Source organism: Sus scrofa, chromosome 4, assembly GCF_000003025.6.
Source record: "Sus scrofa isolate TJ Tabasco breed Duroc chromosome 4, Sscrofa11.1, whole genome shotgun sequence".
Lineage (NCBI taxonomy): Eukaryota > Metazoa > Chordata > Mammalia > Artiodactyla > Suidae > Sus > Sus scrofa.
In genome coordinates this window covers 109912625-109937254 of record NC_010446.5, presented here as the reverse complement: position 1 = coordinate 109937254, position 24630 = coordinate 109912625, and the positions used below count along the sequence as shown (strand labels likewise).

The 24630-nt window shown below is 55.8% G+C and overlaps 1 protein-coding gene across 2 annotated transcripts in view; it reads left to right on the top strand.

Moving 5' to 3' along the window:
* Positions 1–18102, top strand: part of SLC6A17 (solute carrier family 6 member 17) — a 55083-nt gene extending 36981 nt beyond the window's left edge. Inside the window, exons 7-12 of one of the 2 annotated variants that reach the window (XM_021090051.1) lie at positions 7435–7676; positions 7986–8178; positions 10123–10315; positions 10893–11052; positions 13431–13593; positions 14114–18102. In XM_021090051.1, coding sequence (XP_020945710.1) covers positions 7435–7676; positions 7986–8178; positions 10123–10315; positions 10893–11052; positions 13431–13593; positions 14114–14482 — 1320 coding nt within the window. In that variant the 3' untranslated portion in view covers positions 14483–18102. The remainder of the gene's footprint in view (positions 1–7434; positions 7677–7985; positions 8179–10122; positions 10316–10892; positions 11053–13430; positions 13594–14113) is intronic. The other variant, XM_001929323.5, reaches the window with a different exon arrangement.

Below are 24630 nucleotides of genomic sequence, written 5' to 3'. Positions count from 1 at the left end.
CCCATGTTGGGGTGAGCTGTGGTGTAGGTCGCAGACACAGCCCAGATCCCATTGCTGTGGCTGTGGTGTAGGCCAGCAGCTACAGCTCTGATTCGACCCCTAGCCTGTGAACTTCCACATGCTGCAAATGTGGCCCTAAAAAGACAATCAATCAGTCAAATAAATTCAGCGACTGCGGGCACTCAGTCCTGAAGGTGCCTGACCTCGTTTACCCCCAGAGGAGCCCTGGCAGCAAGGCATCACCAGCAAGGGTGCCCCTCCCTGCTGCAGGCTGGAAAGGGGGACACTCCAGGACCACTCATACGAAGTCCAAGCTTTGGCCCTCTTCCCTGGGGCCTTATTAATGGCAGGTTTGGATTCATCATTTCGCTTCAAAATAATCTCACAGATGGCTCAGAGCCTTTTGTAAAAACTGTAGTAATGACTGACGAAGATCAAAAAGGAACTTAGTACATTTAAAAGAAAAAGAGAAGAGAAGGAAAGGAAGCCAGCATGCAAATAGCCTTGTTTAGAAAGCACAAGTTTACAGTCCTAAGGATCTGCTTGTCTTAGAAGATTGCATCTTAGCATAACAAAGGCTAGTTCGACTTCACAGCTCCTGCTCAGCTCACCCTGCTTAGCTCACCTCGAGCTCACCTCGAGGATACAGGTTGGCTTTGGTCTGACCGGCTCACTCTTGCCCTCGATTCTTCCCTTCTCTCCCAATGGCAGGCACAGCTCATGCAAAGATGAACAGGAGATGGGCTCCCCTCCTAACGAGCACCCAGTGTCAAAAGGAAGACAGGCACAGAAACCTGCATTGTATTGACAAGAGCTGTGAGAGCCCAAGGACCGTGACTAGCTCTGCCAGAGGCAGTCAGGAAAAGCTTCAAAGGGCAGGTGATATTTGTGCTGGCCTCTGAGGAATCAATAGGAGTTCGCCAGAAAGTGAGTAGGAGGAAGGGAATTCCAGGCGGAGGGAGCAACAGCCTGGGCAAAAGCCAGAGGTATAAGACCCTGGGGCTTCTGAAGAGTAGGCAGGCTGTTCAGAACATAGAATGGGGAAAGGTTTTCCAGCAGACAGTGAGGGACCATCAAAGATGATTGGCATCCATGAACCTCAGTGCATGCCAGCCAGCCTTCCAGGCATCAGTAACCCGCCCATTTCTGGAACGTCTGGGAGAATCGTTTTTAAAAATACCCCAAACCCACCCAGGAGAAGGGAGGTACAGAAGTCCTTTCCCAGTGGAACTATGATTATTTTGCTCTCTCTTTTTTTTTTTCTTTCCAAAAGAACCTCCAGTCTTCTCTGAGGAGCCTGTTTAGGCCCTATGTCTTTATCCACAATGTCGAAATCCAAATAGCCCTGAAAAACAACAACAACAAAAATTTTCTTTCTCTTGGAACTCACTTGCGGCAAAATGACCTGAACAGATGTGAAGCTATTGAAATAGTCTTGATTGATTCGTTTGGTGGGACTATTCGTGGTCTGCTGCAGAAATACTAAGGCGTTTGATTACAGGGTAGTGCCCCAGACCTCGCCGGGGTGTTATGTAATTAGGTGGCACATGTGCCATATTACCTTCCTAAAATAAAATTAGGAACAAAGCCTGATTTCCAAAACCAGTTTGGCCCCGAGGCCTTTAGCTCAGGAGACGTGGGTCTGTATTACTTTTGTAAAGATGACACCGCAAGCCCAGCGGGCCCTCAACAGTGGGGGAGGACCCTGTGCCATTTCTCTGGCCACGTTTCGGTCCCGTGTTCCACAGTGAACGTTTTAAGCCACTTCCACTCGCTGACCCTCTGACCTCCCCTCTCAGCACCGCAGCCCAGCTGACGATTTATCTCCTGCTTTAAGGGAAAAACAGAAGCCACCCAGAGGGAAATTGCCTTAGATGACAGAGACAGAAACAGGATACACAGCCCTGCCTGCAGCTGCCCCGTCCTGTCCTCCTTCCCAGATGAACAGCTCAGGGGTCTCCCCTAAGGAAGACAGCTCTCCTTTCCTCCTCGGGATCCTTTGCCCTCCATCAGCTTCTTTTTTCTTTTTTCTTTTTTTTTAAGACCGCACTTAACGGCATATGAAATTTCCTAGGCTAGGGGTCGAATCAGAGCTACAGCCACCAGCCTAACCACAGCCACAGCAACACAGGATCCGAGCTGCGTCTGCGACCTATACCGCAGCTCACAGCAATGCTGGATCCTTAACCCACTGAGGGAGGCCAGGGATCGAACCTGAGTCCCCATGGATACTAGTCAGGTTGTTACCTCTGAGCCATGATGGGAGGTCCTTCATAAGCTTTTATCAATTGTCAAGTCACTGCATTAAAAACAAAAATGAGACCACAAATCAAAAGGCACCTGTCCATTGACTTCATAGCCTTGGGCAGATAATTGCCCTTTGGCTCCCAGCCTCTCATCTCCAAGGGTGCCCACCGCTTCTTCCCCTTGCTTCTCAGCTTTCCTCATCCCTGCTCGTCTTCTGGCCGCTTGGCTCCCTCACAGCCTGACTAATCCCACCCAGGACCTTGTGGCTGTAGCATCTTTTACTCCGTAGCGTGGGTCCCCCTCCGCCCTGGCGGGCTTTCTTCCCATGGCCCCCGGGGTCCAGCCGTCTCCTGCCCTTCCTCCTGCCTCTACCGCTGCTCCTCTCCCTCCCTGGAAGAGCCTCTGTCCTGCTTTCAACTTGCAGATCTTGCCTTGGTCCCAGGCTCTTGCTTCTCGTCACTCTACCCACAGCCACAGCTGCAACCCCGGCCCATACACCTGCAGCTCGCAGGTCGTACCTGCAGCGCGGCGCTCTCCTCTAAACTCCGAACTCCTTTGTCTCATTGCCGCCTCAACATCTGCTTGTATCTTTTTTAGGACACATTAAACTCAACATTTTTAGAAGGGATGTTTTAATCTTCCCTTTTGCAGCCCATTAAGACCTGCTCCTTGTCTGCTGTTTCCACCTCCACCCACTCAGGTCTGCTGGCCAGAGATGTGGCCATCACCTTGGTGTCTCCCCTCTAGTGCTGCCACCTCTGGTCTGTCACTAGGGTCATCTCCGTCTTTCCGGCTATAGTCTCCATCTGTACCACCCTGACCCTAGGCAGCACCTCGTTACCTCCCACCTGGACCCCAGGAGGTGCTTCCTCCAAAGTCTGCTGCGTCTGCTGGTTTCTTTTGGAGGTGTACATCCCTGGAGCTCCTGTTGTGGCTCAGCGGGTTAAGAACCCGACATAGTGTCCATGAGGATGGCGGTTCTATCCTAGGCCCAGCTCAGTGGCTTAAGGATCTGGCGTTGCTGCAAGCTGCAGCGTAGTTCACAGATGCGGCTCGGATCTGTGGCTGTGATGTAGGCTGGCAGCTACAGCTCCGATTCCACCCTTACCTGAGAACTTCCATACGCCGTGAGCCATAAAAGAAAGAAGAAAAAAAAGAAATGCACATCTGATCTTCACACCCCTTAGTTGTTTCCCCGGTTAAATGCTTTCTTGAGATCAAGACCAGCATCTTTGTGGGCCTGTTGGTCCGATTCCTCTGACTCTCCCAGCCTCGCCTGTGTGGCTCCCACGTGTCCTCGCCGCTCCAGCCCGCCCAGTCTCCATCGTTTCTTTTCACACATCGCTCCCCACGTGAGGTCCGCCTCCGGACCACCTCAGGGCCTCTGCACACACTGTTCCCTCTGCCTGAATGCCCTTCCCTTCCCTTAGTGAAGGCAGCTCCAAGAGCCCTTCCTCTGGGACACCTCCCCTGGCCTCCTGACTCACTCAGATCCCCAGCACAGGCTCTCCCAGCGCTGGGTACCTGGCCTTCCCAGCCCTTGTCGTTTGTGCAACTTAGCATCTGTTTGTGGGATCATTTGACCAATATCCATCTCTCCAACTGGAATGTGGATTCCATGAGAGCTGGGACCGTGGCCGCTACTGATCCCCCTGGTTCCCCATCCTCCACAGCAGGTGCTCAGGATTTGATGGTTGAGTAGCTGCATGTCACATCCACAGCGATGTCACAGCGCATTGAGTGTATGGCGAGAGGGAGGGGGTGGGGAGGGTGTGACCTCCTCCTGGATGTCGACGGGCTCTGGGCTCCTTAAGGCCTGGGCTCTGGGCTTTCTTGGTGAGCCACAGATGCCTTTAGCTGTTTCATGCGGGGTGAGGGACCTTCCTCTCCCCTGGAGCGCACGGACTGGCCAGCGGGCCGTCCTCCTGGGCCTCCATTCGGGTACAGGACCTGAAGCCTGACAGCTCTACTGCCATCTCCCCCCTCTCCCTCCCCCCAAGTTTACTCTGCAGCCTCCAAGCCCGCCAGTGCCTGTGCAGCTGGGGGCGTGACTCCGGGGCTCAGACAGCCCAGGAAGCTGTTAGGATGGCGGGCCTCTGAGCTGGAGCCGGATGGATGCTCAGGTCTGTCCCTTCACTGTACATGCAAGGGAGAGACTTACCCACCCGCAGGCAGTGAGGGGCGGCCGGGCCAGGGCAGGGCTTGTGCCCACGGGGTGGATTCCCTAGTTAGCTCCTTGCCTCCCAGTCTGTCCAGAGGGAGGTCCCTTGGGTCCACCCCAGCAGAGAAGGTCCAGGGGAGAATGGTCCGAGGAGTTTAGCTACAGGCCAGCTGAGATGGGAGGTGGGGCCAGAAGGGCACCATGGCCCGTGTCAGACCATCTGCATTTTAGTAACTCCTCAGCCCCAGCCGGCCAGCTCCATTACTTTGAAGGGGTCATTTCATCTTTGGGTCTCCGTTTACTTTTTCAAAATGCAAATGACAATCCCTTCCCACCAAAAAAAAAAAAAAAAAAAAAAAGAAAGAAAAGAAAAAAAGAAAATAAGCCAACCAGGTCAGAGGCATTTTGTCAGGCTTCAGTACTACTACGTGCCTGGCATTACTTGTGACTGTGCATTTGATCCTCACAATCACTTCGGGGACAGATTATTATTCCCATTTTTCAGGTGAGAAAACTGAGGCTCATTGAGCAGACACTATCACTTGCCCAAGCCTTCTCAGCTGTTTAAAGAGGGGATCAGACTTAGACCTGGATCTGTCTGATTCTCAAACCCTGTGCTGGGCCCAAGCCACAGTCCTTGCCTTGAGAACAAACAGTAAAAGGAAAATAGACATGAAAATCGTTTGGAAATTGCCCCACACCATCCAGATGCTGTGGCGGTCCGGGCTCCTGTCAGGTCTGAGGACAGATGGAGGGTCAGGCAGGGGTTCCCCCCCCAGGAAGTGTCTGGGTTCTTTTTTGTTTTTTATTTTTTATTTTATGGCCATACCCCTTGCATATGGAAATTCCTGAGCCGGGGACAGAATCTGACCCGCAGCTGCTGCCCACGCTGCAACTGTGGCAACCCCAGATCCTTTAACCCACTCTGCCGGGCCAGGGATCAAGCCGCTGCAGTCAGATTCCTAACCCACTGTGCCACAATGGGAAGTCCAAATGCCTGGATTCTGTGCTTCAAGTCCAGTGGGTTGGAGGTGATTCTTTTGTGACCTACAGCATGTAGATGTCTATGAATGAACTTTGGGTCTCTTTCTTTTTTGGAAGAGGATGTTTGGGTGGATGGGAGGGAGAAGTTGGTGTCTTTTTTCATGGTTTAAGGTGGACGAGGTATTTGGGAGACACTGGTGCTCTTGGTTGTCATGTGCTATTGTGCAGGCTCTACACTGCACCCCTCTGGAAGGCACCATTCACACTCTAGTCTAAGTGAATGGCACTCCCTAGAGTTTGCACCACACATCATACATGATGGCCTTGAAGATGTTCCTTGGCCTGAGCTCCATGGTAAGCAATGAGAGCAGTTAAAATTGACAGAGACCGGAGTTCCCGTCGTGGCGCAGTGGTTAACGAATCCGACTAGGAACCATGAGGTTGCGGGTTCGGTCCCTGCCCTTGCTCAGTGGGTTAACGATCCGGCGTTGCCGTGAGCTGTGGTGTAGGTTGCAGACGCGGCTCGGATCCCACGTTGCTGTGGCTCTGGCGTAGGCCGGTGGTGGCTACAGCTCCGATTCAACCCCTAGCCTGGGAACTTCCATATGCCGCAGGAGCGGCCCAAGAAATAGCAACAACAACAACAACAAAAGACAAAAAGACAAAAAAAAAATAATAATAAAATAAAATAAAATTGACAGAGACCTTATTACATAAGCACATGGCATTTATTTTATCTTACCTAGGTCTCATGACAGTTGTCTGAAGTCGATACTCTTTTTTTTTAAAGAGAAGTATAATTGATGTGTAATATCATGTAAGTTACAGGTGTACACTATAGTAATTTACAATTTTTAAAGATTATACTCCATTTATAGTTATTATAAAATTATTCCATGTGTTGTGCAATATATTCTTATAAGTTATTGAACTAATTAATTAATTTATGTATTGGCTGCACCTGTGACGTATGGAAGTTCCTGGGCCAGGGATTGAATCTGAGCCTCAGCTGTGACCTATGCCACTACAGCAGCTCTGGATCCTTAACCCGCTATGCCAGGCCGGGGATTAAACCCATGCCACCACAGAGACAATGTCAGGTTCTTTTTTTTTTTTTTTTTTTTTTTTGCTTTTAGGGCCACACCATGGGATTTGGAAGTTCCCAGACTAGGGGTCGAATTGGAGATGTAGCTACCGGCTTACACCATAGCAACGGCTACAGCTGCACTGGATCCAAGCCACATCTGTGACCTATACCACAGCTCACAGCAATGCCGGATCCCCGACCCACTGAGGGAGGCCAGGGATTTGAACCCACATCCTCATGGATACTAGTCGTATTTGTTTCCACTGCGCCGCAATGGGAACGCCCATGACAGATTCTTAACTTGCTATGCCACAATGGGAACTCCCTTTGTAGCTTGTTTTATACGTAGTGGTTTATACCTCTTAATCCCCATCCCTATGTGGCCCCTGCCCCCTTCTGTCTCCCCACTGGTAACCACTAATTTGTTCTTTATATCTGTGAGTCTGCTCTTTTGTTATATTCCCTAGTTTGCTGTATTGTTTAGATTCCGGATACTCTTGTCTTTTTTTTTTTTTTTTAGGGCCGCACCTTGGCATATGGAGGTTCCCAGGCTAGGGGTCCAATCGGAGCTGTAGCTGCCGACCTACACCACCGCCACAGCCACTCCAGATCCGAGCCCCATCTGTGACCTACACCACAGCTCACGGCAATGCCGGATCCTTAACCCACTGAGCGAGGCCAGGGATTGAACCTGCATCCTCATGGATGCTAGTCAGCCACGACGGGAACTCCAGGTTCCTGATATTCTTGTTATCTGTGTTGTACGCTCGGGGGATGTGAGACTCAGGGGTTTAGGGGAATTGCCCAGGTCACTCAGCCACAGCCCTCTGCCCCAAAGCCACACTGCCTCTGGAGCCCGCGAGGGTGCGCCGGGGGGTGTGGAGGGACTGTCACTGCACGTGAGTAAAGCCTTTGTCTGTGTGTCTCCCCCGCCGCGGCCCCTCCCCCTCCCTAGCTGGACAAGATGCTGGACCCCCAGGTGTGGCGGGAGGCGGCCACCCAGGTCTTCTTCGCCCTGGGGCTGGGCTTCGGGGGCGTCATCGCCTTCTCCAGCTACAACAAGCAGGACAACAACTGCCACTTCGACGCCGCCCTGGTGTCCTTCATCAACTTCTTCACCTCGGTGCTGGCCACCCTCGTGGTGTTCGCCGTGCTGGGCTTCAAGGCCAACATCATGAACGAGAAGTGTGTGGTCGAGTAGGTGGCCCCTCTCCTCCTGTCCTTCCTTCTCCCGGTCCCTCTTCCCCCAGGGAGAGGCCCCCTCCACGCGGGCTGGGGGATGGAGACCAGAGGAGCGCTCTGTCCCCAGCCCCCGACCACGGGGACCGCTTCAGAGAGGTCTCTGCCGATGGCCCGTGGCGTCCGGCCTGGGTGCCTGGGAGGAGCTCCCGGCCTGGTGCCCACCCCTGCCTTGTGACCTTTCCGGTTTTTTGTTGTCGTTGCTGTTGTTTTCCTTTTTTTTAAATCGTGTTCTCTTTTCACCCTAACCATCCCCTCGTGCTGCAGGAACGCCGAGAAGATCCTGGGGTACCTCAACACCGACGTCCTGAGCCGGGCCCTCATCCCTCCGCACGTCAACTTCTCCCACCTGAGCGCCAGGGACTACGCCGAGATGTACAAAGTCATCAGGACCGTGAAGGAGGACCGTTTCCCCGCCCTGGGCCTCGACCCCTGCCTTCTGGAGGACGAGCTGGACAAGGTGCGGGCCGGCCTGTCCTGCCAGAAGGGGCAGGAAGGCAGATGTGGGAGCGCGGTGCCCGGAGCCAGGCTGGTGGGGGGCGGATCGGAGCTCGGGCGCGGGCCTCAGAAGTCGCCAGGGACGCCTTCGTTCCTTGTTAAGCCAAGACCTCCTAGGCGCCCAGAGAGGGCGAGAGGGAACATGCTGCCCAAACCCCTGCCTCCGAGGCAGGTTGAGTCTCTCCCGGAAGATGAGCTAGGCCCATGCTCATGTCCCAGAAACCCCAGGAAGCACAGCCAGCTCTCACATTTCTCCAGAGGGTTTCCTGAGCACCCGTACTGCCACATGTAATGCGCTCGGAACGGTGCCCCTGACACGGCTCGCAGAAAGTAAAATTCCCATCAGCATCTGCCCTCTGCTGTCTGTCCCCGGGGCTCTCGTGATGGCGCCGGGAGCTGAGAATTAATCCTGTCTCCTGTTGTACGGGTGAGCAGCCTGTACGTTGGGTGCCTGCTCGAGGTCTCACAGCCAGGAAATCGGGGAGCCGGGGTTCAAACCTGGATGCTTCTGCCCCTCCCCGCTCCCTCTGCCCCATTGCCCCTTAGCCCCCAGGTAGGGCAGGGTGATCCCGGCGCTCCTGAACCCGCAGGCCCCGGTTCAGACGCCCTGCTTCTATGCCCATTTGCACAGCTGGCAACTTTCAAAGTGACCAGTCTGTTCGGAGGGGTAGCAGAGAGATGCGCCTATTGGGTCCTGGGCTCCAGCTGGTGCCAGGGCTCCTGAGGGGAGCCAGGGCCAAGCCATCCCTGCCCTTCTTTGTGACCGCCAGGGAGGGGGCGCTTTCCCTGCCTCATTAAACGTCAGCTTCATTCTGCTGGCATCGTCCTTACACCGAGGGACCGTGTCCTGTACCCCGTGACCTCTGCCCCAGATGATCAAGCACGAAAGGTTTCTTTTCCAGGTGACTGGCAGTCAGAAAGGACTGTCCCCTTCCTTGAGAGCCTGCCCCACTCTCTCAGGCGTGGCCTGGTCCTCTGGAGAGAAGTAGGATGGTAGCAGCGTTGATAGAATCCAACCCTGATAACAATCCAGATTGACACGGCTGGGGGAGGCGCTCCCTCGCAGTCACCAGACATCACAGGGCAGCGTACAAGTGCTGTCGGCGGTATTGTGTGGTCAGTTCCCCATGAGCAGGGGTCAGAGCATTGAAGCAATGGCTCTCTCCCTTGGCCGCCCATCAGTCACCTGGGGGCGCTTGATAAAACCTGACACCCAGCTTACCCGCAGGCCAAGCCAATCCTTGTCCCTGGGGAGAGACCCAGGCATTGGCTTTTTTTTTTTTCTTTCCTTCTTTCTTTTTTGTGAGGGCCGCACCCATGGCATATGGAGGTTCCCAGGTTGGGGTCGAATCAGAGCTACAGCTGCCGGCCTGCACCACAGCTCAGGGCAATGCTGGATCCCTGACCCACCGAGTGAGGCCAGGGGTCGAACCCGTATCCTCATGGATACTAGTCGGGTTTGTTACCGTTGAGCCATGATGGAAACTGCCAACATTTTTTTAAAGTCGGCAATGTGAGTGCATCGGGCAGCTGAGGCTAAGACCACTCCACGGAAGCCTGGCGTTCAGAGCTGGGGGTGGTGGCCCCGCTGCGTAGAGGGGGAGAGGCTTGAGCCGGGTGTGTTTCTAAAAGCGAGCCTCTTGCTCTGAACACCTGGGGTCTTTGGACAGCTCGTAGCCTCCAGGCCCCACAAGTGAGCTCCTGAATTAGTGTTTTGCTCCCTGGGAGGTATTCTGATGCCCACTTAAGTTTGAGGCCCACTGGCCAACAGCAAGAGGATTTAGGTGAGGGCGGGGATCCCCGGGAGAGAGGGAACCACTCTTTCTCAAGCGCCGAGGGCAGAGATAAGGAAGTGGGGGGCTCCCAGGCGCCCCCGCTGAGCCCCTCCCTCTGCCCCCACCCTCAGTCCGTGCAGGGCACAGGCCTGGCCTTCATCGCCTTCACCGAGGCCATGACGCACTTCCCCGCCTCCCCGTTCTGGTCGGTCATGTTCTTCCTGATGCTCATCAACCTGGGCCTGGGCAGCATGATCGGGACCATGGCGGGCATCACCACGCCCATCATCGACACCTTCAAGGTGCCCAAGGAGATGTTCACAGGTAACTCCTCCCCGCGGCCCCCTCTGAGCTTGTGGGCTGCCCTGGGGGACCGTGGTCAGGTGGTGGCCTTGACCTCAGGAAGATGGGGTTCCGACTGTGTTTTTCATGACTCCATACTTAGAAAGCTCCCCTGCCCCCGCCCAACCTGGGGCACAGCTGGAGCCCGGCTCCAGAGAGGGACACCCAAGAGCCGAAAGGGAGAAGGCCGTTGGCATGTCCGTGCCAAACCTGGCCTGGGAGCTAGGCTGCCTTGGTTCATTGGCTTCTCTCCCCGAGGGCCTGCTGAGGTGTCTTGGCAGGGGTGGCCTGCCTCCAGGCTGGCCTGGCATCCTGCTCATCCCTGTCACTCCCAGCCCCGGGGTGCTCTCTGCCTAGTAGAGTGGGAGCTCAGAACCTCAGCATCTGGACCCCACCTGTGCCCCCACCCCCCGCCCCGTGCGGGGCTGGGTCTGCGGCAGGGTGGGCTACAGGCCTGCGGTGGGGAGGGGTGGGGTGGGAGGGGCCTGGGTGCCCCCACCCCCTGGGCCCCGCCCTCCCTGCACCTGTGCCCCCACACCGGCCTCCCGGCTCTCTGTAGTGGGCTGCTGTGTCTTTGCATTCTTCGTGGGGCTGTTGTTCGTCCAGCGCTCCGGAAACTACTTTGTCACCATGTTTGATGACTACTCGGCCACCCTGCCGCTCACCCTCATTGTCATCCTTGAGAACGTCGCGGTGGCCTGGATCTATGGAACCAAGAAGTAAGGGGGATGTGTGGGGGAGAGGCGGGGACAGGAGGAAGGGTCCCTCCCATCCCGACTCTCTGGAGAGCGCCGTGTGCCCAGGGCTGCTCGTGAGTGGGGCGGGAGATCCTGCAGCCAGAAGATCAGCCTGCCAGTGCCCTTACAGATCATTCAGGGAAACTGAGTCTCAGAAGGCACAGCTGCCCGGGGGCCACTGGGCTACTGACAGACAGAGCCGGGCTGAGGACACACGTCTCCTGGGCTCGGGTCCTGGCATCATCCTAAACAGCCTTAAATGACCATAGCACCTTTCCTGGTTACCAGCGCTTCAGAATTCTCTGAAGCTTGTTAAGCACTTCGTGGGTGGCCCCTGCCCTTGGGGAACTCCTTGACTTCGGTAGCCTGCCTCTCGGTTTGAGGGTGAGCTACAAGGAGGGTGAGACCAGGTGTGGTAGGGGCCTCGGTTTAAGGTTGGGTGGGGACGGAGTTCCTGTCGTGGCTCAGCGGAAACAAATCTGTCTAGTATCCATGAGGACACAGGTTCGATCCCTGGCCTGGCTCGGTGGGTTAAGGATCCGACATTGCCCTGAGTTGTGGTGTAGATCACAGATGGGGCTCGGATCCTGCGTTGCTGTGACCCCAATTTGACCCCTAGCCCAGGAACCTTCATATGCCGCAGGTGCAGCCCTAAAAGACAGAAAAAAAAAAAAAAGTTGGGCGGGGTGAGATTTCAGCACCATGGAAGGATCGGGTCTCACGGCCTGAGTCTTGGGCAGACCTAGGCACTGTCAACCCCTGACCTCATTCCTCATTTAGGGACAAGTCCGTGTCCCCAGGAAGCCCCCCCACGCACTCAGCAAGGCCAAGGGCTCTAACCTGCTCAGCCTGACCTTCCCCAAGGTCTGGACCATGTCTTAAATGAAGCTCTCTGCTGGGCCTGGCTGTATCCATCCTAGGAGAGTGCAGGGGGCGGGCAGGAAGAGAAGAAGCAGGCCCTCCGGCCAGGGTTGGAACATGCTGCTGGAAGGGCTCCTATGGTTCTGCAGTCTGGTGAAGCCCCCTACCCCTTCTCAGAATGGTATTTTTAAATGCATAAAGCAAAAAAGAAAAAAAGTAAGAGTTCCCATTGTGGCTCAGCAGTAACAAACCTGACTAGTATCCATGAGGATGCAGGTTCAACCCCTGGCCTTGCTCAGTGGGTTGAGGATCCAGCGTTGCCATGAGCTGTGGTGTAGGTTGCAAACGCAGCTTGGATCTGGCGTCACTGTGGCTGTGGCTGTGGCTGTGGCATAGGCTGGCAGCTACAGCTCCAATTCAACCCCTAGCCTAGGAACTTCCATATGCCACACATGCGGCCCTAAAAAGCCAAAAAGAAAAAAAAAAGCTATGATAAAATATATAAGACTATACAGGAAATGAGTTATATTGGAAATTAGCAAAATCATGTTTCAAACCTGTGATATATTAATATATGTGTACTTTAGTTTTGCTGCATTAAGTTATAAGATCTAATAACTAATTTGGAAGGAGTGATGAGCATAAATGACGTTTGTGGCTCTTTCACTTGTGACGTGATAGAAGAACGTCTGTGATTTAATCACTTCCTTATAGAGTCAGGGGTACTGTTTATACCGCTGCGGTTGCTTGCATTTATAATAGAAAGAAATGCAAGATTTCAGTTAGGTGTGACTGAGCCGAAGATGATTTATTCCCCCCATGGCTTTCTTTCTTTTTTTGCTTTTTCTTTTTTGGCCTCCTCCTGGCCTATGGTGTGCATAGGCCAGGAATCAGATTGGAGCCACAGTTGTAATCCCTGCCGCAGCGGCAGCACTTCTGTATCCCCAACCCGCTGTGCCTGGCCAGGGAGCCAACACCCAGTCCTGGTACTTCAGAGACGCCACTGATCCCGTTGTGCCACAGCAGGAACTCCAAAAATGATTTTTAAAAGTGCCATTTGTGTACTCAGCCTGCAAGCTCCTGGAATTCCACCCACATGCCCAGGGCTTAGAATCTCGAGTCAGGTGGCCTTTCTGCCTTTGGACGCTAGGCACCTGCACTTCTACGTCTCTTCCAGCAGGGGGAGTCTAGAGCCAGGCCAGTGTGAGTAGGGCTCTGTGCCCAACGAAGCCCTCTGGAGCCTGTCCACCTGCCCAGGGCGCGTCCTGTATCATATCCCCAGATGAGTGTGATGTGACATAGTAAGAGGAAGTTAGGGGAGCACAGCAGAGCCTTTTCAGAGATGAGCCGGGCCACAGAATAATGTATTGAATATGAAGCACGGAAGAGCCTGGGAGGGAGGGAGTGGTGGGTGGAGGCTTCCTGGAGGAGGCGGCTGGGGGTTATTATGCAGGAGCAGTGGGAGGGACAACTTCTGGGCCCTCCCCTGTGCCTGGCAGGTTCATGCAGGAGCTGACAGAGATGCTGGGCTTCCGGCCCTACCGCTTCTATTTCTACATGTGGAAGTTCGTGTCTCCACTGTGCATGGCTGTGCTCACCACGGCCAGCATCATCCAGCTGGGGGTTACGCCCCCGGGCTACAGCGCCTGGATCAAGGAGGAGGTGAGAGGTGGGGGCCCGAAACCCCCAGGATGCTGGCATCTTCCCAGGCCTTTAGGGAATAGACAGAAACGTTATAGGGCATTTACTCGGTGCCAGGCCCTGCCACCGAGCAGGTTACACCTGCTCTGTAACCTTTGCCACAACCCAGAGAGAGGGGTGGGATTCCTAGAATCACACAGATGGGGCCACCGCGTGGCACAAAGGTGAACGTCCTTGTCCAGTGTTCCTACGCCACGTTTTCTCTCCATGTCTGTGGGATGGAACCAGTCCAACTTTTGACAAGGGTAGACACGGAGATCCCGGGAGGTTTGGGCCCTTAACCAAACCAGCCAACCCAGGAGCAGCCCCTGATACCCCCACCTGGGCCGGTGCCTGGGTGGGGGAGGCCGGGCAGGCTGGTGGGGGTAGGATGGGAGAGGCTGGGGGGTGGGTGGGCAGGGCAGGAGGGGGTGGCCCTGGCGTCTGAGAGGGTGAGGCTGCTGTAGGGCGGGGCAGCGGGCCTCACCCCTGTCCCCCGTAGGCTGCCGAGCGCTACCTGTACTTCCCTAACTGGGCCATGGCGCTCCTGATCACGCTCATCGTCCTGGCCGTGCTGCCCATCCCCGTGGGCTTCGTCCTGCGGCACTTCCACCTGCTCTCCGACGGCTCCAACACCCTCTCCGTGTCCTACAAGAAGGGCCGCATGATGAAGGAGATCTCCAACCTGGAGGAGAACGACGAGACCCGCTTCATCCTCAGCAAGGTGCCCAGCGAGGCGCCCTCCCCCATGCCCACCCACCGCTCCTACCTGGGGCCTGGCAGCACATCGCCCCTGGAGACCAGCGGCAACCCCAACGGACGCTACGGGAGCGGCTACCTCCTGGCCAGCACCCCCGAGTCAGAGCTGTGACCACCGCCCCGCCCTGCCTGCCTCGTCCCCCGCTCCCCGCCAGCCGGCCTGCCTGTCCCAGCCTGGCCTCTCCTTCCGGGCCAGGCCCTCCGCCCAAGGGGAGGGGGCTGCCCTGCCTCATCCCCCACCCCGATCCCGGCCCATTTCTGCCCCCTCAATCTGAGTGGGTGCTGGGAGAAGCTCTGGCCCCCAGTCTAGGCCCCCAATGCAGCTAACCTTCTGAGAGCCTCGTACCAAATTGCAGCTGAGTAGCTGGAACCATCTAGAAATCCCGATTCCCAGCGCAACACAGGGCCACTCTAGGGGTCACTCCGCTCTCCCTTTCTCCCTGGCACCTGGCACCTGCAGTTCTGCGGTCTCAGGGCCCTTTAGGTCTGTGCTGCCAGGCAGGGGTGGTGCTGGGAGGTACCGGGGTGGGTTGGATAGCCGTGTCTCATCCTGACTTAGGGGTGGGTCAGATGTGCCAGGACTCAGGGCTCAGACTTGGGACGGCGTCTGCACAAGTCCCCAAGTTCTGTTTGGTGAGGCAGGTGGGGCCCTCTGGTTTGAGCAGCAGCCTGGGCCGCAGGGGTGGGGGGGCTGAGGGGGCTCCTCTGGCCCCAGCTCAGGGGGGAACCCCCAAGTCCTTGGCCCTGCCTTGGGTGGGTGGGGCGTGCTCTCAAATCCTGCCTGGGGGGTTGATGACTGGCCCCGGAACCCCTCCCACCTCCCTTAGGGCTTCTCCTGCCCTCTCCCTCCACCTGCCTCCTGGAGCCCTGGGTGGCGGCCCTGCCTCCCTCCTCAAGAGCGGGGGGGCACAGCACATGGAGGGCACACCTGATGGTTCCCAGCACAATTCAGATGGTTCGGAGCACAGCTGTGAAGCACACACCCCTTCCCCTCTTGCCTGGGGCCCGACTTTCTCACTAGTGGCAGCTTCTCCCCCAGAACAGCGGTCCCTGGACGTCAGGGGCTCACACCCGGGGAAAGAGATGATTTCACTGCCCCTTTGGGCCACCACCCCCTCCTTGTACAAGCACAGCCCCCCCCCTCGTGTGCACATCATGTGGGGACACCTCGGAAGCCTTTCCCAAGCTGCCTGGCCTGTGGCAGGGAGGGCCACGGACAGTGCTGTGGACACTGCAAGCTGCCAGGGGACGGGCCAGCCCTCTGTCCTGGGGCTCAGTCCCACACGTGCTGACCCAACTTACCTTCCCCTTCCCCAGAAGGGGGCTTCCTTTGGAGTATAGACTCAGAGGAGCAGAACCTGACCGGGGAGCAGAAGTCTGCAGAGCAATAGATAGAAGAATGGAAGGATGGATGGATGGATGGATGGATGGATGGGTGGATGGATGGAAGGATGGAGGGAGGGAAGGATGGATGGATAGATGGAGGGAGGGAAGGATGGATGGATAGATGGAGGGAAGGATGGATGAATGGAGGAGGGAAGGATGGATGAATGAATGGGAGGGAGGAAGGAATTCTGGCTGGGACAGCAAATCTCCATCTTTGAGAGCTATGGTGGGCAGGGCAGGGCGGGCCACAGTGCTTGGCCTGGCTCCCTTCACAGAGGGTCCTGACTCACTCTGTGCCTCTGACTGCTCTCAGCCTGGGAGGGACAGACTAGGCCCAGGGCGCCGTCCTTCACCCCTTAGTCTCTTGGTTCCTCCCCCTCCTTGGAGTCCACCCAGCACCTCCCTTACCCGTCCCCCCACCCCGTGCTCCCATTTGCAGCCCTCTCAGCCACACCCATCCTTCCTGCGTGTGTGAGGGGAGAGGGAGACCCACATCTCCCCAAAAACGTGAGCTTTGGGGGCACAACATCCCCCCTTAGGCCTCCTCACCTGACACCACCTGCTCCCTGGCCCCGTGCCTGATCCCAAGCAGAAATAGCAACAGGAAGCACAGGGCGCCGGGAGAGACACTGGACTAAATATACTCTTCTGTGTATTCTTTCTATTGTATATTCAATCTGTACATGTGGGTGTAAATGCTGGTAAATGACAAACCCAATATTATACTGTGGCTGGTGGACTATTTTCATCCTCAGTGCTGTACAGATCTATTTTCATTGTATATTTGAGATATTTTTAATTTTGTAGCGTGTCGCTGGCCCAGGCCCCAGCCTGCCAGCCTGAGACAGGGTGACTGAGCCGGGCATCTTCTCCGTCCTCGTGGGCTGGGTAGTGCTTGTAGCCACTGCTGTGAGCAGGGCCCTATCCTGCTGTGTCTGCTGTTAACTGTAGGGCCTGGAGCTTGGCATGCGTGTGTGCGTGTGTGTGTGTGTGTGTGTGCACATACGTGGGTGTGGGTGTGTGTAGGCTGCTAATTTGTGTTTCCCAGCGTTCACCACAACCCTGAAGACCACGCCGCCGCCACCTCCTGCCCCTCCTCTCAGCTCCATCAGGCGAGGTCGCAGGGCAGGGTCCCGTGGGAAGTGCCCTCTGTGGGAAAGGCACACGCTTCTGACGGGTGACACATTGCCTTCACACCAGCGGGCTTGCCCGAAACGGGGAAGGGAGGTCTTGGGGGCACGGGGGAGGTCCTTAAATTTCTTTCCCAGCCAGCCTCTTGCTGTGCCCACTGGAGGCACAAGCTCTTCACTCCCAGAGTAAGCGCTGGGTTTCTTAAGAGGACGAGACCCCAAGAGGGCATCGGCTCACGGGGCCCCTGTCCTGTGTGTGTCCTTGACACATCGCTGGCAGTGTTCAGAGGGAACAGCTGACCCTCCCCTGTGCCTCTGACACATGCCACCTGGGAGTGGGGCAGGGCCGAGAGCAGGTGGGGCATCTGACCAGGTCAGACCAGCCCCAGAGCCCCCGCAGGAGCAGGAGGTGGCCAGAGGGGCAGGCCCCTATGCTCCTGCACAGGGTCTCCACCCCAATGACTTTGGTGCTGTCCTTGCAGTGCCCACAGGGGACAGAGCGGACCCAGGGCAGAGCAGGGCAGGGCTGTACCGGAAAGAGTCCCTGGTCCTGCCTCTGCTTGCCCTCCAGCCCCAGTCACCAGCTTCTTGCTCAGGGAGCCCTCTCTGCTGAGGCAGCTTGCAGCCGAGGCCCAGATGGGGTGAGCCGGTGGGCACACAGGCTGGTGCCAGCCAGGTTGGCTTTTGCCCTCAAGCAGTAAGTCTGTGGGGGCTGCTGCTCTTCTAGTGCCCGGAGAAGCCCTCCTGAGTCAGTCTGCCACTGGCCACGTGGCTGGCAGGGGGCGGAAGCCGCATGGGCCCAGGCCTGAGCGGGCTGCCGCGTTATGATGGGCAGGGGGCGGCCCTCTGCCCATCCTCACTGCACCTCCCCCTCCCCACCAGAGCACAGGTTGGAATGCACGCGACTCCCTGAGCCCTGAACCTGGGGGCCCACTGCCCCTTCACTGGAGCCTAGTGACTGGAGGCGAGGGGGGAGGGTCCGGGGTCCCCGCTCATCCCAGCCCTGCTTTGTACAGACCCAAGCGCACCTGGCAGACGTCACTTTAGGTTCTGGCACCAGCTCAGAACAATTCCAGTCCACGTGCCCCACACTAGACAAGAGTCCTGGGTCATGACCGCTCAGCCCAGGGGAGGGAACAAGGCATTGTCACCCCTGGAGACCCTCTTTCCTCTCTTTCCTCCCATGGTGTACAATAAAGCGTCTGTTCTTACCAAACCCACCTTGCCTGTCTTGTCTTTTTTTGGTCTTTTTAGGGCCGCACCCCCAGCCTATGGAGGCTCCCAGGCGAGGAGTTGAATCAGAGCTGCAGCTGCCGGCCTACCCCACAGGTCACGGCAACGCCAGATCCTTATCCCACTGAGCGAGGCCAGGGATCAAATCTGAGTCCTCATGGATGCTAGTCAGGTTCATTATTGCTGAGCCACAAAGGGAACTCCCTCTCTTGCCATTCAGACCTGCCCCGGATCAGGGAGAGGGGATCCCCAGTGCAGCTTTGGGGTGAAAGCCTGGATGGGAGGGGCCAGAGAGGACGGCTGTGGGGGTCTGGGGGCTGCCCGGCTGTCTGGCTGTGGCGTTTGAGGATAAGGAGGGACATGGGCTTATGTTCCCAGGAATCATCCAGCAGAGTTAACGGTGCACACACACCGGCCGCCCGCCTTACGGAGTCCGGGGCTTCCCACCTCGAAGCCATGTGATCGTTGCAGCAGCTCTGTGCGGGTGAGACGTTCGTTGGTGCCTGAGGGTTTCTGGGCGAGGAAGAGGAATGGGAGATGGAGGTTGTTGTCCATGCACAAGGCTGGAAGGGGAAATTCCTGCCCTGACTTTCTGCTGGGAAGACAGCCATGTAGACCTGTCAGCTGTGCGACGGTGGAAACCACCCATCAGGGAGAGGCGGTGCCAGTGCCCAGAGGCCTGCGAGGGAGGTGGGAGAGGGCAGAGGACAGGCGGGTTCACCGGGAGCCGGCCGCGTTGTGCGTTCTGAGGGCATGGCCCTGTCTTCCAGGCAGCGATCGCTCCTGCCAGCTTCAGTAGACGGTAACGATGAACCATGAGATTTGACAGGAGCTGTTCTCTCAAATTTCAATTGAGCATCTACTGAATGCTGGGCTCTGAGCAGTGGAATGCGCCATGGGTGGGGGACACGCGCCTTCTTGCCTCACGTCTCAAGAACCACAGACCTCAGCACCCACTCCATACTGGAATGAGGCTGCCTGATCCCAGACACAGCCAAAGACCCCCAAAAAACCTTGCATTTCCTTCTCTGGCAGCAGAGAAGAAAGTGCTGTTCCAGAAATAGCCACCAGATGGCAGGAAAACCCATCTCTTGGTCCACAGCGTCTCTCTCCCACGCTATCATTTCTTCCTCTGTGGATTAATTTCCTTTTTTTTTTTTTTTGGCTTTTTGCCATTTCTTGAGCCGCTCCCGCGGCATATGGAGGTTCCCAGGCTAGGGGTCTAATCGGAGCTGTAGCTGCCAGCCTACGCCAGAGCCACAGCAACACAGGATCCGAACCACGTCTGCGACCTACACCACAGCTCACGGCAACGCCGGATCCTTAACCCACCGAGCAAGGGCAGGGATTGAACCCGCAACCTCATGGTTCCTAGTCAGATTCGTTAACCACTGCACCACGACAGGAACTCCTCCTTTTTTTTTTTTTTTAAATGGCAGTACCTATGACATATGGAAGTTCCCAGGACGGGGGCTGAATCCAAGCTACAGCTGCAGCCTATGCCACAACTGCAGCAAGACAGGATCCTTTAACCTACTGCACCAAGCCGGGGATTGAACCCACACATCTGCAGTGACCCGAGCTGCTCCACAGTGGGAACTCTGGGTTAATTTACCCTAGAACAAACATTTATTAAGCATCCACCATGAACAGGCTCTGTTCCAGCTGTGGCTACACAAAGGTAAATAATCAGTGCCTACTGTCTTGAGTTTGGAAAAGGGAACCCCTCCTCCCCAACCCCTCCCTCTCCAAAGCTCCCCACATTATCTCTCAAACAGGGGAGATAATGCTGAAAATATCACTCTTTGAAAATTCATTCAGTTCTTTGTTTGAAAGTCAGTGTTTTTGGTTGAAATGCCAACCCTCCTGCCAGGAGGGACACATAGATCCACTAAGAAGCAGCATAACAAAGGCTTGGGTTTGAGGGAGTTTAGGAGTCAGACTTCTCGAGTTCAAGTTCAAATGCCAGCTAGGGCTCCTGCTTCCTGAAAGACCTAGGGCAAGTTATACAACCCCTCTGAACTTAAACTTTTTAATCTGTAGGATAGGTATAAACTGGATAGAATGACATAATGCCTACATAACAAGTTACACTTAAGCTTAAGGAATTAAAACTCATGTTTTGGGAGTTCCCATTGTGGCACAGTGGAAAGAAATCAGACTAGTATCCACAAGGACACAGGTTTGATCCCTGGCCTTGCTCAGTAGGTTGGGGATCCAGCCTTGCCCTGAGGTGTGGGGTAGATGGTAGACTTGGTTTGGATCCCGCGTTGCTGTGGCTGTGGTGTAGGATGGCAGCTGTAGCTCCAATTCGACCCCTAGCCTGGGAACCTCCATATGCCTCGGGTACAGCCCTTAAAAAAAAAAAAAGGCCAAAAAACGCTTATGTTTTAGGGATGAGGAATTCAGGCAGGACTGGTCTGAGTGGCTCTTTTAATGGTGTTGAGGTCACCCAGTGGAATGAAACTGGTAGATAAGCTGGTTTGGAGGGTCCACAGCAGCCTCACTCACATTCAAACGGCAGGCACGTCAGTGAGAACGGCTGGCAGGCTGGTCTTAGACTGTTCCCAGGGGAGCATCCGCAGCTGGACTGCCCCTGCACAGTTCATCTCTGGGTCCACGGTGGCTCCAGATGCCCAGAGAGACCGTTTCAAGAGACAGGAGGGGGACGCAGCCCATTTCTTAAGGGGCCTGGCCCTGGAAAATGACACAGCGTCACTTCTGCCATATCCTGTAGGTCACAGCATCTGCCCAGAGTGAATGCGAGGGCATACAGGCCCCCCTTGGTGATGGGAAGGGCACCAAAAAAAATGTGTGGCTGCCCATGTAACTGGCTTATTCCAGGGGGCCAGGGATCCTCAGGCATCGGTGCCCGAGTGGGGCACAAACAGGGAAGTTGTGCTGGGGAGGCAAATGGCTGAGTTGGGGCCCCAGGGCGGAGGGAGCAGACGGGAGGAGGAGGGCGCCTGGGAGGACATGGGAGCCGACTTCTGTTGCATGTTTGCCCAGAGCAGATGGCATGAGGTAGGTCTGAGTCATGGCTGTGTCACAGCCCTATGACCTGGGGCAAGTCCCGGAACCCGTTTCACCTCTACTTTCTAGAAGGAGAATGTCCCTTCTCACAGAGACGTTGTGAGGGAAAAACGAACTCCTTCTGGAGAACCGACTGGAAGCCAGTAGAGAATTCTTTCCATCCTGGAATCTAATACTTGCTCATTAAACATCAGCTTCCTTCCTTCTTGCAATGGGAGTAAGTCCAGGGGGCCTGCTGCCTTCTGGGGGCCCCCTCACCCTGGCAGAGAGTCATTCTCCCAGAGCTATTCAGAAGGGACGGTCTCAGCCTAAAACATTAAAAAGCCCAGGAAGGAGGAGAAAGAGGCCCCGTTTTAAGGAAAGGGAAGACCAAAGTGTGGGGGTCTCTCCGACCCCACAACCAGCCCCCGAGCCTCAGCCAGCTCTAGCCACAGGGCCTGGGGCCAGAGTAGGATTCCAAAGACCACTGGGATGTGGTCGGGTTTTTTTTCCTTTAAGGCCCCCAATTCTTTAACACGTCAAGGGAGTGGAGTCTAAGCTCCTTTCCCAGAATCTGGGTGAGGAAGGGCCTCCCCGACCAACAGAATATGGCAGCAGTGATGCTCTGTGACCTCTGAGGTGAGATTAGAAGAGGTCACGCCACTTCCACTGGGAGTTCTAGGCAGAGCGGTTCTGAGGAAACTCAGCCGACATCTTAGAAGTCTAACTACCCTGAGACCAGCCTGGGCCAGAGGGGCCGTGTGTCTGCAGGTGTTCGGTTGACAGCTTCAGCCTCGGTCCCAGCCAAGAGCTGGTACCCTCTGCCGGCCCCACAAACACACCCTGGCGAACATCCAGCCCAGCTGAGCTTCTGATGCCCGCAGCCCCACCCGACACCTGCCTGCAGGTGCATGAGGCATGCTAACAAGGCCTGTCTACCAGGCCCTTCTAACCTCCTGACCTGTAAGATCCTGAGCGCGATACAATGCTTGCTGGATTTACACCACTTAATTGGAGTCGTTTGCACAGCAGTGGTAACCAGAATATGAACTTTAGTGATTATCTGGCCCAAACTCCTCAGAGAACGGTTGGGGAAACTCAGAGCCTCGTGTATCATGGTTTCGAGTTCCCGTTGTGGCTCAATGGGTTAAGAACGTGAGTGTAGGTTCCATCCCTGGCCTCGCTCAGTGCATTAAAGATCCAGTGTTTCTGTGAGCTGTGGTGTAGGTCGTAGATGCGGCTCGGATCTGGTGTTGCTGTAGCTGTGGCATAGTTCATCAGCGGCAACTCCGATTCGACCCCTAGCTCCAGAAACTTCTATGTGCCAAAGGTGTGGCCCTAAAAAGAAAAAAAATTAAAACTAAAAAATAAGATGAAAAGCATACTGCGTTTTTAAAAAATACAATACATGATGGACTTGGAGTCAAAGGGCTAGAAGGGACCTGAGTGTCAACCAAGCAGGGGGCAAAATTGGGGCCAAAGACTCGATTTCTTGACTCCCAATCCAGCGCGCCCTCCAGCCCAGCAAGATGCTGACAGGGAAGGTTTCATCCTCTCCCACCCTCATCCTGCTGCCTCGTTAATCCCATCCATCAAGCTCCAACCAAGGGTTCTGAGTGCCTGGAACTGTGCTAAGCACTGGGAGTACACAGAGAAGGACCAGGCGGGGAGCCCAGCCTGGCGGAGGTGGTCGTGTCACTGTCGTGCTCACCCTGGCAGGCACATTGCTGCATTCACTCACACGGTCGTGCATGGTAAGAAACCTCTGGAAATGGGGAGGGGGCCATGTCTGTCACTCAGCAGTCATGATTTGCATTATTAGGGTTGCATTCTTGGTTATAGGGTTGCCACCACTGGCTGCATTATTAGGCTTACACCCGGCGAGCCATGGTGCCAGCTGCAGGGCAGAAAGACTCCGTGGAGCCGCACCCTGTGGCCCCCTGGGTCCCAGCAGCCTGGCTTCCCAGGGCTGACCCAAGCAGGGAAGGAGTGCTGGGCTTCGGGAGTGTCCAAGAGGAGCTAGAATTTGCCTCTCCAGACAATTGCGTTCCTTCCCCCAGGACACCACTGGAGGGGACGGGGCCCATCAGGACTAATTAACTACTCTAATGGAATAAACCAGTTTTGCTAGAATTTAGCCCAAGCGGGAGGAATGTGTGCTTTTCTAGATGGAGAAGCACCACATGCCAAGGTGTCTTGCCAGCTGGGCCCTGAGCAACCGTGTGCGCATGCGTGCTCTTGTTCCCCGCCTGGGCTGGGTCTCCGCCTCAGCAGCCCTGAGGCAGGAGGGCTCTGGGGGTCCACGATCCTGCCACTCCCTTGACCACTGTTCTACGCGGGCTCCACGGGCCCCATGTCATGCTTGATGCTTGGTCCAACCCCAAGCCCAGCTCAGTCTCCCAGCTGCTCCTTAGGCCTGGACTGTCTGGAGGAGAAGGTGCCTGTGAGCTGACACTCAGGTGCATGGTTTATGAGGCTGTGTCCTGGCGAGGCCTGAGCTTGTAGCCTGTAGCCTGCACCCTTCGGGTTCCTTTCTTTTTCTTTTTTTCTTTTTTGTCTTTTTTAGGGCTACACCCCTGGCATATGGAGGTTCACAGGCTAGGGGTCAAATCGGAGCTACAGCTGCTGGCCTGCACCACAGCCACAGCAACGCCAGATCCTTAACCCAACCGAGCAGGATCAGAGATCAAAGCCGCATCCTCATGGATACTAACCCACAGAGCCACAACGGGAACCCCCTTCTGATCCTTTCCCTTTAAGAGCAGGGTCATCAAAGGCCACCTTTGGAGGTCCCCCAGAGCTCCAAATGTGCCTTCGCTGGGATTTACACAGCAACCCAGCCCTGCCTTCAGCCCTCACGAAAAGTCCTTCAAGCTGACCTCCGTGAGGCCTATGGGCTGCCCTCTACGTTCGGGTTCTTCCCAGATCCCTCCTGGGAAGGCTCTCAGCAATAGATTTGGAGCCTGCAAGTCTCTGCAGGGTGCCTGGGGGTGGGGGTGGGAGGCAGGATAAAGTGAAGTGATAAGCAGAGGTTTCAGCTTCTGTGCTCCCATCCTCCCTCCAGGAGGGGAAAGGCTCTATTCCCCTCCGCCTCGTGGTGATGGTTGATAAAGCAATTCAATTAAGCAGTCTGGGCAGCAGGGAAGGCTGGGCAAGGATGCTGGCTCCTTGACCTGGACCTGAGGAAAGAGGGGCTGGTCCTTGGCAGGAGCTGGAATATCAAAAAGGGACAAGCGTGAATATCAATGGCCAGGGCCTTGCTTTGGCAGCCAGGGGGGCTACTCCTAGGCTTGGAGCCCCTCAAAACCAGCAGGGTCCAAAGAAAAGAGATGGAGAGGAGACTGGATGGCCCCTGTCACCCCAAAGTGGCCGAGCCCCACACCAAGCCCAGTGGGGACACAGGTTTTTTTTTTTTTTTTTTTTTTTTTTTGTCTTTTTGTCTTTAGTTGTTGTTGTTCTTGTTGTTGCTATTTCTTGGGCCGCTCTCGCGGCATATGGA